The 17,949-nt window shown below is 43.3% G+C and overlaps 2 protein-coding genes across 7 annotated transcripts in view; one reads left to right on the top strand and one right to left on the bottom strand.

Annotated features, from left to right (window-relative positions):
- Window positions 1-238: 238 nt before the first annotated feature.
- Window positions 239-17,949, top strand: part of ZDHHC9 (zDHHC palmitoyltransferase 9) — a 21,652-nt gene continuing 3,941 nt past the window's right edge. The window contains exons 1-8 of one of the 6 annotated variants that reach the window (XM_079962338.1): window positions 241-562; window positions 3,128-3,393; window positions 13,606-13,766; window positions 14,485-14,643; window positions 15,508-15,645; window positions 15,811-15,860; window positions 16,026-16,127; window positions 16,939-17,042. In XM_079962338.1, the coding sequence (XP_079818464.1) occupies window positions 3,227-3,393; window positions 13,606-13,766; window positions 14,485-14,643; window positions 15,508-15,645; window positions 15,811-15,860; window positions 16,026-16,127; window positions 16,939-17,042 (881 nt within the window). In that variant the 5' untranslated portion in view covers window positions 241-562; window positions 3,128-3,226. The other 5 variants (XM_079962339.1, XM_079962341.1, XM_079962340.1 and 2 more) reach the window with 5 other exon arrangements.
- SASH3 (SAM and SH3 domain containing 3) overlaps window positions 17,455-17,949 on the bottom strand; it is a 17,003-nt gene continuing 16,508 nt past the window's right edge. Inside the window, exon 9 of the mRNA XM_079962346.1 lies at window positions 17,455-17,755. The gene's annotated coding sequence lies outside the window, so the exon portion shown is untranslated. The remainder of the gene's footprint in view (window positions 17,756-17,949) is intronic.

Here is a 17,949-nt window from a genome sequence, read left to right as displayed (position 1 = left end):
TGATCCATTGACGCAAAAAAACTCTGGTCGGGTCCTGCCCTTCATCCCTGCCCGTCAGGCCGTTCCGCCCCCCTCGTGGCTTGGTTTTTTTTTTGAATGACGTGCGGTTCGGCCAATGAAAATGCGAAAGCAGGGATAGCAGGCGGTTCTTGAGAACGAGATACCCAATGGAAAGCCTAGTTCCTCTCCTCAGGAGGGTGAAAACCTCCCCCCCGTTTTTTACTACGATCCTGACGTAAACAACCTGCCGCCCCGCTGCCGATGAGCCGCTTTCTTGGTCTTAGGAAGCGGCCTCTGAGCCAAGCGCACCAGTGCTCGCCCCCCACTCAGGATCCTAACGGGTGAGGTGGGAGGGAGCGAGAAAAGGCCCCGCAACTTAGCCTCACCCTCTTCCCTTCACCACATTGTGAGTGAGCGATCCTCAGCTCAGCCAATCGAGCCATCCCCTCTGAGCTGGGAGGCGGTGCTGAAGCACAGCTCAACCAATAAGCAGCCGATCTGCCAGAGAAAAGGCCTCGGCGGCACGCAGCCCAGCCTCGGCCCCGACAGCGATGAGCGGCAGGTGAGGGGGCAGAAATACGCGAGCGAGCCGGTGAGAGGGAAGGGAGGAGGATCGGGAGAAATGGCAATGGGAAAAAAGATCTAGAGCCATGGGAGAGGAGAATAAAGCACCCCCATACCCGTTCCTGTAACGGGTGAGGTCGGGGCCCCGGGTGTTCCCTCAGGACAGCGCACTGTGCTCTCCGCCCCTCACACAAACGGCCTGTCCTTCCAGTCGCGGCGGTGGGCGTGGTGTCCCCCTCCCCTCTTTCTTTTTGTTACGCGTGGGGCGTGGTCCGCGAGTGGGCCCCTTTCCCTGTCACCCGGACACGATCTTCCCTTGCTGTCATTCCGATCCGTGGAGCCAGCCGTGCACGGCAGGAGCGCGGCTTCTCTCTCTCCCCGTTGCTGCCGCTGAACGTGGTGTGTGCGCGCGCGTGTTTTTGCGTTTATTGTGCGGCGGTTCTTTTCGCGCGCCGCCCGTGGGAGTTGGGAGAGACACGTGTCGGACGGTCGTCGGGATCCTTGCGGATGGTGCAAGGTCGCGGAGCGCCTAGCTGGAAACAATGGGCGGCAGCCGCGCGTGGGTCTGGGGAGCCCGTTGCAGGAGCCAGGTTGTAAGAGAAGGTGGTGTGTGTGTGTGTGTGTGTTTTATTCGGTTGTCTCTACTCGGCTTTCCCTCTTCCCCTTATTAATTGTATAACTACTATTGCTACTATTCAAGTATTAATAACCAACCATGCTAATGGTGGTTGCTTTTGTTGTGCTCGGGTTGGGAGTGGGCATGGGTGGGGTGGGACGAGAATAGAAATCAGGCTCAGTTTTGTAATGCATGTTGTTATTATTGTTTTTTTGTACGTTTAATTGTCTGTGCAGAACGACAGGCATTAAACGTGGAGACGGCAGAGAGCCGCTGAAGAAAGATGGACCTTGTAGTAATCGAAACCAAAATAAACAAAGCGGGCGTCTTGGGCGGGTGCTTTTTAATCCCAAAGAAAGAAAGGCAGATTCTCGAGTGTTTTCATGGGTAGGCGCGTCAGTACAATCGATTGCCCCCCTCCCCACCCCGCACATTCCCCTTCCCCAAACAGGCTCCTGCTGTCCCACGTGCTGAAAGACCAAGGGAAAGGAAGAATAGGCAAATATCACATCGACAAGAGCCTAAGCTTCGCTTCTGTTTAGCTAGGCTGGGTTATTTCTCCCTACTGCTCAGTCACTGTAGTGCAATGATTCTCACTCTTCATTAATTAACCTGCTTCTTGAAGGTGTGAAAGATTATTAAATACAAAGAACCTTGCTGCTTTCCTGTTGCTACTACAAAGGGTGGCTAGAAAATTCTAATGGAAACGAATATGTTCTAAGTTATTAAGCCTGCGTCCAGAATCCCAGACAATTAGAGGCCTATTTCATTTCTAGAACACCATGAAGAAACCTATATTGTATTGACCATATCCTTGTTGGATAGTTTTGAGAGCAATGGCTATGAGAGGATTTGTAAAGCCAAGGTGGAAAGCGAAAGCGGGGAATTTTTTTTCTTCATGGTTGTCTGTTCTTATTGCTGGGCAACAACAGAGAACCAAGAAATAGATGGGAAGCTGATTTTTAACAGCTGTTGGACAGTGCTCTGTAGAAACTGAGTGGGTTCAATCACTGGATTATTCTGGGGCAAAGCACCAGGGAGGTTTGTTTGTTTTTTTTACATGCTGAACCATAAACTCTGGGCTGGATCCAGGAGCTGCCTGCTAGAGAGTTCTGTGGTCTGTGTGATGCCGGGTATGAAAATGGTTGATGTTCATTTGGTGTGGAAATCCATGTGCCATTATGGATCATACTATAATGTAAAGGTAAAGGTACCCCTGAGCATTAGGTCCAGTCGCGGACGACTCTGGGGTTGCAGTGCTCATCTCACTCTACAGGCCGAGGGAGCCAACATTTGTCCGCAGACATCTTCCGGGTCATGCAGCCAGCATGACTATGCCGCTTCTGGTGAACCAGAGCAGCAGAAGGAAACACCATTTACCTTCCCGCCAGAGCGGTATCTATTTATCTACTTGCACTTTTACGTGCTTTCTAACTGATGGTGGGCAGGAGCTGGGACCGAACAACGGGAGCTCACCCCATTGTGGGGATTTGAACCACTGACCTTCTGACCGGCAAGACTCTGCTCTTTGTGATCCAAACTGGGAAGTCATTGGGGGAAGAGCAAATCTATTGCAATTCTTGGGACCTATCTGGCATCCATCCTGGTTCAGGTATAGGGAAGGATTCTGAGGAACACACCCAGCCACAAGTGTGTGTGAGGTCTCTTTTATTGCAATTGTTGATGAACTGTAAAACATTGGGAGTGTGTACGCCTTCCTCATACTAGAGATATGGCGCAAGCCATATTCTGTGCTTCCTGTTGGATAAGATAGGTACTTAATGTCATTTAAAAGAGTGCTTTTCAGTGAATGACTTAAGCTTGGGAGTAGGTTGTGAGTGTACCAGGAAGGAAATGCTTCCAGCAATGGTATTTCAGATAATTTTTTAAATCCAGGTGTCACGTGACAACCATGCTAACTAATTTCCTTGTCTTCTACCTCTACAGGGGCTGAGGCTGGATCTCTGAGAATGGTGTGTGAATCCCAGTGGCTAGTGTGGAGATCGACTATTGCTCAGTTGTCCTGCCTTCTGTGAAGGTGCAGCCATGTCTGTGATGATAGCAAGGAAGAAAGTGATACGGAAATGGGAGAAGCTGCCAGGAAGAAACACATTCTGTTGTGATGGACGCATCATGATGGCTCGACAGAAAGGCATCTTCTATCTGACCCTCTTCCTCATTGTGGGAACTTGTGCTCTCTTCTTTGCTTTTGAGTAAGTTCACAGTGGTTGAAACTTTTGTTTGTGTGGGTGTTTTCAAGGCTGTGGTTGGTTGGAATGGCTCTACTCTTTGAGTTGCTTTGACTGTCAGAAGAGTACATATTCATTGGAAATATTGAGCTGCTGCCTGCTATTGTAAGGGCAGAGTAGATTGGTAATCAGATGTCTTTATCCGTCTTGAGAAGTATTTGTGAAACTATGCTGATATTTTTAAAATCCTTTTTTGATTCATAATCTGACCCAGCCAACTCAAACTTGTGTGAATATATTGGAAATCATTTTGCCTTTGTCCCATGCAAGGGGATGAATAAGGGTGAGGCCCTTTAGATCCACAGGGCCTTGTTAGCCTCTATAAAGTACTGTACCACCTCTGAAAGGTGTTGTTTTTGGTTGATGACAGAAGATATGAATATTGTATCTTAGTGGTTTGCTGCTGCCATTGTGGATTTGATATGTGTGAGTTGCTTGTGAAAAGATAATCTGATTATGATGGCTTATAAACTAGGAAGTGGCATTGCAGAAGATGTTACTTCAGTTTGTTTCTGCCAAATATGCTTACAGCATCATTTGTGAGAACCGTTGGCTTGCTAACTGAACAGCTCATCACTAGAGCTTATGAATCATTTGGTAACACAAAGGGTCTGAAGTTTATCTACTCAGATTGTTGAATGTCCAGGTTAATAAACTTGTGGCTAGTCACTTAACCAGGACAAATGAGTGTGCTTTTTTGGAAGGCGCTTTCCAGATTAGCTATTGAAACCATGCTGCAATATAGTATGCATCAAGAGAGACATCTCTGAGTGTAGTTATGTGTTACTGTAAGTAAACTTTGGAGCCAATTTTTGTAGAAAAAATTAAATATAAGAAATAACCTTCTAAGAATCCCATAGTTCACCTTGATTGCATTGTTGAGAGCTGAAATTAGGATCATCTCTGGAAATACAGTGGTACCTCAGGTTAAGTACTTAATTCGTTCCGGAGGTCCGTTCTTAACCTGAAACTGTTCTTAACCTGAAGCACCACTTTAGCTAATGGGGCCTCCTGCTGCTGCCGCGCCACTGGAGCATGATTTCTGTTCTCATTCTGAAGCAAAGTTCTTAACCCGAGGTACTATTTCTGGGTTAGCGGAGTCTGTAACCTGAAGCATATGTAACCTGCGGTACCACTGTAGGTGCTGGTTTTTTAACTCTTAAGATGCAGTTGTTTTGAATTCATGTGTCATTGCAAGAAATGATATAAAGAAGAAGTTATTGAGACTGGGAATTTTTTTGTGATGTAACACAATGTTTGTGAAGGCTTCTAAACTTTGATATTAACATTTTATGTAGCCAAGCATGAAGTCTGTCAACTAATTATATCAGTGCAGGTTGCTCTCATCAGGAATCAGCTTAGAAGGCACCTCTTCTCACTAGCAAACTTGAATTCTGATTTGGAACCTAAACATGGTCATATTTGCTTTATTCTGAATGTCTCTCAAATCATCATTATGATCTAATCCTATGTACATTTACTTGGAAATAATCCCCAGTAATTAATGAAAGATGGTACATTATACAGAAAGAGGTTAATATAGAATCACACAATCACTTAAGGGTTATGATCCTTTGATTTCTTAATCGATATATATGTCCAGATATATGTCCAGGTATGTCCATATCAAAATCCTGAAATCATGGATGCTGCCACAGGTTCAGCCTTCTTTCTTAGAGATTTTGCTACCTTACGTTTGTAATGAGCCCCTTAAGACACTGTGCATGTGACATTCTGGCAGATAATAGACTGATTGATCCAGTTTCTACCCAGCAGCTGTTGCGCAAAACTAGATTGTGTGTTGGTACTCACATCATTTCCAGCTCACCTTGCTAAGCACTCAAGCATTTGCTGATGAGATGGAGGGAGGGGTAGGTAGGACTATGCTAGTATTTCTAATCCAGCTTGGAAGATTCAGGGCAGATAAAAGAAAGTACTTCTTCACGCAGCGCATAGTTAAACTATAAAACTCCCACTCATTGGAGTCATTAATGGCCAGTAACCTGGATGGCTTTAAAAGAGAGTTAGATAGATTCACTGAGGATAAGGCTATCAATAGCAACTAGCTATGATAGCTATGTTCTATCTCCACTGCCTGAGGCAGTATTCCTCTAAATACCAGTTGCTGGGAATCACAAGTGGGCAGAGTGCTCCTGTGCTGCTTGCAGCCTTTCCATTGGTATCTGGGTTGGCTACTTTAAGAACAGAATGTTGTACTACATGGGCCATTGGCCTAATCCAGAAGATTCTTCTTATGTTCAAATTCCATGCATGTTGAGTCTCCAGGTTTATCTGCCTGAAGGTTTACTTTGACTCTCTTCTAAACATGATACAAACAAGTTGACAGATCTACCCCTAGGAGCCAGCTACCTGTGGGAAGCATATGAACTGATGCTTCAGAGCTAGCATAATAGAGTTTATTGTTGTATTTTAAATCCTGCCTTTTCTCCAATAAACTTAAGGAATACATGGTTCTCTTCCAGCACCACTTTTATTTTCACAGTGCCACTGTTAAGTAGGTTAGGTTAAGACAGGGGTGAGGCCATCCAGATGCTGGATTCCTGTCAGTGCCAACAAGCATGGCCATTGTTTTAGGATGATGGGAATTGTAATGTTGTTGTAATGCAACAACATCTGGAGGGCTGCAGGTTCCCTATTGCTGCAGTAAGAGATGGTAACTGGCTCAAGGTGATCTAGTGACCTTCATTGCCAAATGGGAATTCAAACCAGGGTCTCTCTTGATGTACATACACTACTGTAGCTGCTGACTGTTGAGAAGCTGCCCTCTGATCCTGGGTTCGGAGTAATGATCATCACTACTGTCATAGTAGTGCCCAGCAAGTTATTGCCAAATTAGCAGCAGATTCTGATAAAACAGTGAACACCCAAGACTCCTTTGACTGTTGTGTGATTTGGCATCTTCTTGTTGAGTGACACATGCTCCTTGATGGGTCCTTGTTTGGGTAAGGTAGATCCCTAATTGAGAACACTGAACATTTGTCAAGCCATTTAAATGTTTTTGACAATAATTGACTATGGATGGGAAGAAGTTTTGGAGTAGCCAGGCACTTTGTGCAGCTCTGTCTCACTATATTAATTTTATTATTTATACCCCACCCATCTAACTGGGTTTCCCCAGCCATTCTATTTTCCTGATGCACATTTGAAAGCAGATTGTGCAGGGATTTTTCTTTTCATCTGTAATGTTGGGGAGTGCTTTTAAAGGGAAAAGAAGAGTTTGAATCTTAGTACCACTCCAGTTCTCCTGTGTTTCTCTAAGGTCCTGGGCACCACCTCCTTACGCAAATACAATAACAGAAATGAGAACATGACATGGTGAAGGGTAAAATCAAGGACTGCTATGTACATTCAGTGTGTACATACCCTGGAATTTATTGCTGATTCTGTTGTATTGGTCTAACCTTAGGGGTCAGGTTAATTGGTTTATTGCGATTTGTTCCCCTTGTGGTCAAAGTGAAACAAAAATTTTAAAAAACCCATTTCACTTTTGAAATGGAGTTGTGGAGAAAGTCTGGAATGTTCAGTGTTTGAACCTGTCTTCTAAAGGAGGTCAAATCAGTGTCACAGATTCCTGAAAATCTTCATGTACTATTCATTTGACTGTTACTTGAGTTACTCTTTGGGTAGACGAGTGCCTATTTGCTGCTGTTTTAACTATAGCAATGTTGTGTTGCCTGCTGAAACTGAATTAGGAGCTTGTTCAAGCCATGGAAGAAATCTCAGGACACTTCTATCCATTTATCCTTGGATTAGAAACATAAGTAATACTGTGTCAGACCATTGGTCTGTTTAGCAGCTTCAAAGTACGGGTCAGAGTTCTTTGTAAGAAACTTGTAAAGAGTCCTGCATAGTGTTTTAAAGTCCTGGCATTGCTTGGCATTGTGCCATCAGGTGATTGACAGATTTGTGGCCCTACCCATTTGTCACATTGGGCCCATTGGAGGTAGGTGTGGTGATGATCTGACCCATCAAACAGATCCAGTTTCTCACCCCTGATCTAGCTCAGTATTGTCTACACTGGCTTGACACCTGCTCTCTAGGGTTTTTGATGGGTATCTCCCTGTCCTGTCTGCAGACACCTGGACTGAATCTGCAACCTTCTACTTGCAGAGCAGGTGCTGTCCTAGAGCTACAGTCCTTTGGTGAAAGTCAGCTTCTCAATTATTCTTTTTGGGGATGCATGTGTTCTCTCTAGTTACAAGAACTATCTAATGTAAGTTTTATTATATTCTGTTTGGCATGACCTCAGTTTGCTCTGTTACTGTTGTCATGTGGCAACCTGGCTTTTGTCCCAGCAAGGTGTAGTCATGTTTTGTATATGCACCATCTGCCCTTCTGTTTTTATTTGTAGAGTGCCTCCCAAAATGTGACTCTTTCAAACCTGATGCAGTGAATTAAACCTTTGAAAATGTGTCTGTTCTTGGGAAATACTTGCACGAGCAAAAGAGAAAGGGAAATAAACGGTCATTCAGTTTAATCTTAGTGTAGCCATGATCACTTGAGCTTGGATAAACAGACCCCCATGTTCCTATGCTCTGGCCACTTCGCTTCACATCTGCCATTGATTACTTGCTGACACTGCTACACCTCTTAGCATTAGCACCTAAACCTGGGACTAGCAGCTTAAATCCCCCTGGCTGTGTATTGGTTCTGTAGTTTTCAAAGAGCTACTGGCCTTTTAAAGCAAAGGGGTGTGAGAGACTGTGCTGAGAGAATGTGCCACTGGTACAACCAGCATATTTGGGATTTCTGCATGGGAAAGAAGGGCAGACCCACTCCTGACTGTAAATGACCCAGCAGTTGTATATAACAGATAGGGAGAAGAAGCTGCATAGACAAGTGGAACAGGAGATGAATGATCATCCTCAACTTTATTCTTCTTCACAAGGCTGTGTCAGTGGGTGTGTGACTTGCTCTTTGCTGCCCAGTGCTGTGTTTTCAGTAATGTGTTTTGCTATTTTGCTAATGCGATTCGACTGTGTCAAGACACATTTGCTTCCTGAGCTATAGAAAAATGGTGGAATGAAGTAATATGGCTTTGGCAGAAATGTTATAAGGAACTAGGTACAGATAGATTGTTAATGTATTAAAGGCAAAAAACAAGGTTAGAATATGTTAAGATTAATTACAGGACAGAAAATAGATGAAGATGGAAAGGAATTGCTGAAACAGTTAATTGAAGTGGAATACAAAAAGGGAGGTGTGAGGAAGTCAATGAAACAAGTGAATGAAAGTTAAGATTGAAAATATTGGAAGTGTTTTTAATTGTTTTTGTTTTGTTTTGTTAATTCAATGTTTTATGTAGTGTTTTTGTTTCTGTTTATGTATTTTATTATATTGATTTGTTTAATTCTTTTTCTTTCTTTTTGTAATCTTTAAACTCTTAATAATTTTTTTTAAAAAAAAAACCCAAAAACATTTGCTTCCTGGTACAATTTGATCATGACTATTTAAGCCTTGCTATTATGATAGTGATGTGGCAAAGGAGGCATGCCCAGGAGAGCCTCTTACATCCCCTTCTTTGCCCAACTCTGCACAACAGCTGTGCAGTGTTATCAGTTGGGTCCTGCTCTCTGATAGTTGCTGCCACCCTCATTTTTTGTCACCCACAGCCCCAGAAGCAAGGGGAAAAACTGAGCATGCACAAAAAGTTAATTTCTAAAAAGGTTCTGAGCCAGTGTACTCTGCAGTCCTTGGTTCAACTTGCACACAACTTGCTGGGAAAATCAGGGCTAGCTTCCAATTGCCTTCTCCTACTCTGATATCAAGGCAGCTTTCTTGTTTCCCTGTCATACCCCCCTCCCAAACTTCCTAAAGCCCAGGAATTCTGGGACCAATGCACCCTTCATTTCCCAGACAGTTACCTTCTAAGTTATTCAGAGTTTAAAGGCAGTCAACACTCCCTAAGACTCACCCAGATGGCACATGGAGATTTTAGAATCCTGAGATTGGCAATTGCACACACATCGGTGGCCAAATTGTGAAATTTTATTAGAAGTAATAGATAGAGGAGGAGCAAGTGGAAGGTAAAAACTGAATACAGAATAAACCATAACACTGTGGCTCTAAAACTGGGCTAATCCTAATTCACCCGCTACAATATAATACTTCTAATATATTTAAGAGTAGGCTTCAAGGATGGTCATCTTCCCAGTGGCATGGAAATCCCAATCTTCAACCCTCCCCCCAAAGGCAGGCAGCTCAACTTTTTAAAGGCTCTTTCCCTCTCTTTTGAGGGAATGACCTTTGACTCCTTCTAACCAATGGGCAGCCAGAGCTAGTTGGGCAGATAACTCAAGTCTCCCAGGTAGGCATCTTAATACCTTTTTGCATTTGAAGAGCAGGTGAGGAAGTTATATGACAGCTTGACTTAGGAATGGTGGGGCCAGGAGATTCTTCCTTCACAAGTGGGACTTGCTTGTTGCTTTTGCTAGTGCTGCCTCGCTGGCTGGTGTTTGGTTTTGTGGAGGAAAGCCCGGCAAGCTAAACATTATTTAATAGGGAAGAACCCTTATATGATATCCTGAGAGGGGAGGTGGAATTCCCAAGGAAGCTAGTGGGCTGGCAAGAGTTTCAAGTGATGTGTATGTCTTCCTGATGAGTCATGACTCTGTCCAATTTGTTTCTAAAGTTATTCTACCTTGAGATCTGTCTGGTGAAATAGATCTGGATATATTAAGTGACTTGTGCACATGTAGAAAAACAGGACTTAAAATGTGAGTCTTGGAACAAGAAATGACAAAGAACAGGCTTTTTTTACTTGACACCAAGAACAGAGATTCTCTTTTAGGGTGATGCACAATGAACCTGCAGGTTTGGCTAGATCAGTTTCATAAATGATGGTATGCAAAATTCCTGTCAAAGTACCAAGCTTCTGTGTCATAGTTGTGCCTACAAATAAGGTTTTTTTAAAAGTCTTTTTCTCGTATTTCCATGAATGATTAAAGTGCCCTTTGAATTTGAACATATTCCCTGCCTGCCACCAAACTTCTAGTGCTTTCAAATAAAAATCTCCATACTAAATATTTAATCTCTCTTTTTCCCCCCAGATTTTTTTATTGGTTTTCCAAATTTATAATGAACACACAAATAAAACATTACAATAGACAAACAGACAAACAAACATATATCTTAACTGTTAAAGACCCATTTTAAATAACATTGTTAAATGACTTCCTCAGATCCGCCCTAACTGTGTTTCCATAGTACTCATTTTAGCAGTTTTCCAAAATCCACTTTCAAATAAAATTAAATTAACATGTTATACAATTCAATCTATTTTACTCCTAGGCCAATTTGTTACTTATAAGTAGTTCTACTTAAATTATGTTAGAATATCTAGCCAAATAGTCCTTGAACTTCTTCCATTCTTCTTGATGCTCCTCCTCCTCCTGATCGCGGATTCTTCCAGTCAGGTCAGCCAGCTCTAAAAAGTTCATCATCTTCATCTGCCATTCCTCCACTGTTGGTATTTCTTGTAGCTTCCAATTTTTGGCTAACAAAATTCTTGCTGCAGTTGTGGCATACGGCTAAATATTTAATCTCAGATATTGGAGGAATGTTTTCACTGAAAGGGTTGTGGCTGGCAATCCCACTTGCTAGTAATGTGAAGGTTGCTTGGAGTACAGAAGAGTGCATTGAAAAGTATTTCACTGGGGATGCTGATGAGCTTTCAGCATTGATTGATTGCTGGGTGGGAAAGTCACCACTTGGCTGGATTTGGGTGGTGGTTGCTGCTGCTCTTGCATCTGTTCCTTCTATTTTTGTGTTTAACTGTATTGGTTGGTTGGAATTTCTATTACTGTAATAGCTGCCCGGGTGCCAGTTGGAAAGATTTTAAGTATGGTCTATATACTGAAAATTTCCTATTAAGGGATGGAGGGAGAGGCATGGGCTGTTTTTGTTACTTGGTAGCCACTATCAAATGGGGCTTCTGTTTGGCTTATGGGCGTATTGGACATTCAGCTAAAGATTCCTCTTTCTGGGGTTCTTCCCATATTCTCTCTAATGAGGGCGTGGAAGGAAATTCTGTCTGTCAGTTCCAGTTGATTTGTTTTAATGGTGACACAAGTTTAGCTGGCTGATGCACGTGACCCCGCCCTTGTTCATATGGTGGCGTTTTTGTTTTGAAAGTTTAATTTTAGTTCGCTAAAGAGAGCTTATCAGATGAGTAATGAAACAAGCCTTCTGAATGTTTGGAATGCCAAAAATATTTGTGAAGCAACATTAGAATGCTGGGAGAATGTAGTTGCTGGAGTGGATTTCTGGTGGCTGGTGCAAGTTACTGATTTCTAAAGTACTAGACAGGGGGCCAAATAACAATATAATTCATTCTTCTTTCTTAAAGTGTGTTTAAAACTGACCCACCTTTATTTTGGAGAAAGCAGTTGTGAGACCCCATTCCAGGTTGGTGGCCTATACCAGGGTACTCCTGAAAGGTAGGATTTTTTGAACAGAAAACTGCTTCTGGTTCCTGGATTGGAGCCTCACATCTTTTTCTTTCAAATAAAAGTGCTCATATTTAAGCACATACTTTTTATGAAGTGTAATTAATGTAACATGTATTTAGCCCTCAGATAAGCTGGTTTGAAAACAGTAAAGACGTGTCCCTGATACTAGTAAGATCATCTGTTTTCTTCCAAATAAATACTCTAAAATGGCGCAAGAGGCACTGGAACATTTACAGTGGTTTTCCATTTCCGAAGGCTGTTAATTAGCCTCTTTGACCTTTCAAGTTGACTCCTATCTCAATTATATTTCCTTCCCTCCCTTCTAACAATTGTTAAAAAACAGGTACTGTTGTAAACATCTCATTCTTAAAAGCAGAATTATTTGTGCAAAAGAAGTATGTGCACACTTCCATGATTAATTATTCTGACTTCCAAATTCAGAATTGAGGGGCCTTGTCATATCAGTGAGCTGTTAAACCAGAGGTAGAAACTTGGAAATGGTGTCGCAGCATTTCTTGTTAGATATTAATTCAATAGGAGAGTGTGTGTAAAAAGAGAAAACAAGGTGGGCGGAGAAGAGAAGGCTTCAGCAGTGCCAGAGAGTCAGCTGTTCTTCATGGGTTGTGCTCCATGCAGAGGTTGTTCCCTGCTGGCTCCAGCAGGGATGTGGAGGCCGCAGAACTACTGTCAGCATCCCACTTCCTTCTTTTGCTGCAGGAAAGGGGTGGTCTCCTTTTGTTCTTGCTCTTGCTAGATTTTCCTCCACAGTTTACCTACCTCCTTGTTGTCTTAGTGATAGCGTCCTTTTGGGCAGGAACATTGTTAAGATAGGCATAGGATAGACATGGTGGTGCTCTGCAGATCTCGGTTTCCTGTCCTTTTTTTAAAAAAAAAAACCTGTAAAAGGTCGGGATAGTGATGCAAAGGTGCATGTTGTAGCAACCATTCTGAAAGTAAGCTGGTGGTCCCAGTCCAGTCAGCACCTGGGTGGGATACATCTTTTGCAGTCAGAACATCCCAGGCTCAGTCCTACCAGGTAGGCCCAGGAAAGACTTCCTGTCTGAAACCCTGGAGAGCTACTCGGATGCTAGGATGGAAAGTCCAGCCTGTATTATGGATGCAAATACATTGTACTTGAGGGCTGTTCAAAAACATTGTGCAAACAAGTGCTTTTGCCAGGGTCTTGCCTTTCAAAAGACTGCACTTTGATTTCAGTGCTTCCAGGGGCAGATAAATGCTTTCAAACATTAACTTTCAAACATAGGTATATGAGAAGGCCCCAAAAGTGTTCTGTGTAGACTTTGTTCGATTATCATACTTCACTAGCATTTGCTCAGCTTTTTCCTAGTTCTTCTCGTCAACAAACAATGGAACTGGAAAGTGTATTTTTTTAAAAAAAATGGCAGAGTTAAAATCTTGTTTTGAAAAGATGGGTTCTCAAAATAAAACAAAAATCTGCAGCAAATATCAGTTTCTACCCTCCAGCCAGGGGGAAATCCATGGCATTTGCTTTACTCCTGATTCTATTGGTACAAGGTCTTCTTTTTCATGCCTCACTGCCTCTGAGCATCAAGGAGACATGAAGTCAAAGGGCAACATTTTAAAGCAATTAGGTTGGGGGGGGTTAGCCCCTCCAAAGCGTAATTTGGCACACAACAGGCTTTGTGTCTGATTTCAGTTGCTATGGGCTTTTCTCTCATTGCAGGTGTCGTTATCTTGCTGTCCATCTGTCCCCAACTATCCCTGTTTTTGGAGCTGTCCTCTTCCTATTTGCAATGGCTACCCTCCTGCGCACAAGCTTCAGTGACCCAGGAGTGATTCCTCGAGCCTTGCCTGATGAGGCAGCTTTCATTGAAATGGAGATTGGTGAGTGGGTGGCATCTTCCTCAAGCTTTCCAAACATAGTTCTAGCCTGTTGGGTGGTGCCTTCTTCAAACCTTCCAAGCATAGTTTAACCACTTGAGTCTGCAGGTATGGAAAGCATTCCCCCTCTGCTCCTGGATGATGAAGGGTATGAGAGGGTAGGGTCCTGCCCAGAGATATGGGTGCACACCACTTACTTTATGCTGCATACCAGGGTGCTGAACCCATGGGCTTAATCAGGCCTGCCAAGCTGTCCAAAGTGGCTTGTCAGCCCCCCTGTAAATGCACCTTTCCCTCCCTTTGTGCACTGCCTTTGCTATGACATCAGAGTGCTTTGGAAACAGGAAGTGCTCCTTCCTGTTTCCTGAGCACCTCTAAGCCATTAGCAAGAGCACAAGGGGAAGAATAAACACTGGCAATAGCAGGAAGAAGTGCCTTTGCTTCCTCCCAGCCCAGCCCTGTGATGGGGAACAAAATTATGAAGAAAACCACTGTCTCCAAAGAGCAGAGATTTAAGTTTTCTGGAGTGGTTTGTGCATTGTGTGTGAGAAAGATACACATATCTGTTTAGTTGTCTGCCTGGGTGGGTGGTGATTATGCTTTGTGAGAGAGTGTAGACTGGTAGTGCCCACTTTCACTTTTACCCTGGCATACAGCTCTCAGAAGTTTGACTGAAAATGGTAGCCACCCCTGCCTTATTCAAAGTGGTTTTCATTTGCAGAGGCAACCAATGGGACTGTGCCTCCAGGCCAGCGGCCACCCCCACGCATTAAGAACTTTCAGATCAATAACCAGATAGTGAAGCTGAAGTACTGCTACACATGCAAGATCTTCCGTCCACCACGTGCCTCGCACTGCAGCATCTGTGACAACTGTGTGGGTGAGTAGTGGGACTGTGATTGTGGTTGAAAAAGAAGCTTAATATAGGAATTCTCCTGATAATCTGTGACAGAGGTCACAAGAGAACTGTTGTATATTTACTACAAATAAAGAAGCTCCCTGCTGTAAATAGCTGAATTCTGTGTCCTGGTTCTGTTAGTCATGGAAGGAACACTGAATTTCCATCTTTACGATATGTAAAATTTGACCAGGCATGGTCTCCACACCTTCAGTCCTCTGTTCAGCCATAAGGACTAGGAACTTGATTTTGGTTTTGGTTTTGTTACATAAAAGCATTCTCAGTTTTTTTACATTCTCAGTTTTTGTTCTTGGTGCCTAGACAATCATCAGGCAGTCTGGGTGTGCTGGAACCTAACCAATAGCAAGGTTAGGTTACCTCTTCCTGAGAGTAGTGCATCAGCAGTTGTGTTTAAGAGTTGTCACAGATTCAGAGGGAGGAGGCATTGCCCTACACCAATCCCCTCCCCCCGCCAAAAATAAATAAATCCATGTGGTAAAACTGCTTGTTCTATACCTGTGAAAGGTTAGAAAAGAAGTGTATTTTTTTCTGGGATGTGGCCACTTCAGATATAATCACAAAAGCCTTCCAAAAGGGCAGTTTTTACCATGTGGGTTCTAAAGCGAAAAGTTGCTCCTTGGCAGTTGTCCCACCCCAAAAATGGGTGTGTGAATCTGTCCATTAGCAACTTAGTACAGGAAATTGCAATGTATCTTTGACATGTTAGTGGAATTCAAATACATATATATTTATATATGTATGTACTGACTTCTTGCTGAGAGTTATACGGCTAGGGTGGAGAGGTACAGCTTTGGCTCTGCTGATGTGCTTGTCTGGCTCTTGCAGAGCGGTTTGATCATCATTGCCCCTGGGTGGGCAACTGCGTGGGAAAGAGGAACTATCGTTACTTCTACCTCTTCATCCTCTCCTTGTCTCTTCTCACAATCTACATCTTCTCCTTCAACATTGTCTACGTTGCCCTGAGTGAGTCCATGTTTTTGGCGGGGGGGCGGAGGAGGAGAAGAGGGGCTATGTTGCTGGTGATTGAAAGAGCACTTGGGAAGGGGGTGGTTTTATTGGGAAACAATACCTGCTCTTCCTGGTTTGTTTGGCACCTGTAGACTAACTAACTTTTCTCCTTTCACATAGAATCCCTGAAGATTGGCTTTTTGAATACTCTGAAAGAAACCCCAGGGACATATCCTTTTTGCTTCCGCTGCAGCTGTCTCTAACCTGCCTGTTGCAGGAGGAGAATGAGAGAGACCATCTTGAATGGAGGGGCATCAGGGTGGGGTTGTCTGCAATGTGGGGGGAAGCTAAGCCATCTGTGGTTCAGTTCTTGTTCCCTAACTCAGCTGCTCACAGTCCTGGAGGTTTTGATCTGCTTCTTCACACTTTGGTCTGTCGTGGGTTTAACTGGCTTCCACACTTTTCTGGTAGCGCTGAACCAGACAACTAACGAAGATGTGAGTGTCAATACAAAGATACACCCCTTCCAGCAAGCAGCCTTCCAGCTTCATATGTGACTCCTCACACTCTTTGTAGAAAGGCTGCTAAATGCAAACATGGGCTGGGAAGCCTGATGGGCAGGAGTGGTTAAATACCATCGGAACATGGTCCAAAACATATTTTGGATGGATTTGAACTAAATCAGATTCCTTCAGATAACATTGCAGAACCTTTCTTTCGGTTTTTTAATCCCTAGTTCTTTCTGAAATGTTTTCGAGGTGGGAGGAAGGTGCAGCTCTGGCTTCTCTACTTTGGGAGCCTCTCTTTCAGTCATAGCCTCCAGAGACTACCAAACTGGAAGAAACTTTTTCAAGTGCAGATTAATAGGCAAGATAAAAGTTTTGCTGGACAACAGTTTGGCGAGTCTTTCAGTGACGTACCAGATTCTGGGACATGGGCATAGCCAGGATTTATGTTAGCGGGAGGAGGCTGGGGGGGGGGGGAAGAACTGAGTTATCTGTGATGCGATTGGTCAGTTAATTATTTCTATTATTTATATGATGATGGACAGCTGCACCACCCCATCCCCAGCTGCGCCCATGATCTGGGAGCAGATCTTCTCTGTAAATGAGAAAGGTTTCTATTAGGACCAAAGTAATTAAGAAAGCAGCAGGGACCATCCTCTTAGAGAAGCGTAAGGGGAGAGGGAGAATCAGGATAACAAGACAGGTGCTTTTTTGGTCGGGGGGTGGGGGGAGGTCTGTCATCATGCAGATGAGTGCTAATTTTGGTGTTTGGTCTTCTTTCCACCTTTTGCTGTTCTTTCAGATCAAAGGTTCCTGGACAGGGAAGAACCGTGTGCAGAATCCCTATAGCCATGGCAACATTATGAAGAACTGCTGTGAAGTCTTGTGTGGCCCTCTGCCTCCCAGGTAATGGTTTGATTTGGGCTTGGATATTACATTATGCCTCTGAGAATAGTGCTGGGCATAGTAGGGTATGGGGTGCTTGGACTGAAGGCCCTCATGTGCGTGTAAGTGATGAGAGACTAATGGCAGCTTCTGGGAATTGGGTGGGATAATCTTCCTCCTTGACTACCAGCTCCATATTTTAATTCCTCCTGTTTCCATCTCCCAGTCTTGCTTCATGTTGAGGTCACAAGGAGAGATGGACAGATCCATCTGTTTCCAGTCCATTTAATTTAATTTATTTTAAATATTGTTGACCCACCTTTCATCACAAGTGATCCCAGAGTGGGGTACAATAACTCAATTTACAAGTGATATCCATCAGCACAGTAATATAAAATAAGAGCAGAAAAAAACAAATAACTAAAACAACCAGTTAGAATGGCAGAAACATTTCTTTCTGCTAATCTGTAGAACTGATAGCAATTTATGCTCCTATTTGAGGCATATGGCTGAAGATACTTTTACAGACACGTGCACAAAAGCTGATCACGTTATAGTTTATTACATCTGGCATGGGGAACTTGTGGTCCTTCAGGCATTGTGGGATTATTGCTGTCCTCATTCCGTGTTCCTTGGGTGTGGTGGCTGAGTCTGATGCAAGCTGGAGTTTTAACAACAGGGCCACAGGCTCATGTCAGTTCTGCAGGTGTTGATTTATACATCTGTTCCATTCACTTTCCATATGAATGTCATTAAAAAAAACATAATTGCATAGTACTTAGAATGTATTTCAACAACATGTATTTAACAACTTATTTTATTTCTAAGTACACATTTTAAGGTGGGTTTTGGTACTTGGTGGTGGTTGCTTAGTTCAAGCACCATAAAATTCTATGATAACCACTGAGGGTGGACAGCTGGACAAAAC

Source organism: Podarcis cretensis (genome assembly GCF_951804945.1).
Source record: "Podarcis cretensis genome assembly, chromosome: Z".
Taxonomy (NCBI): Eukaryota; Metazoa; Chordata; class Lepidosauria; order Squamata; family Lacertidae; genus Podarcis; species Podarcis cretensis.
This window is presented reverse-complemented; position numbering and strand designations above follow the sequence as displayed.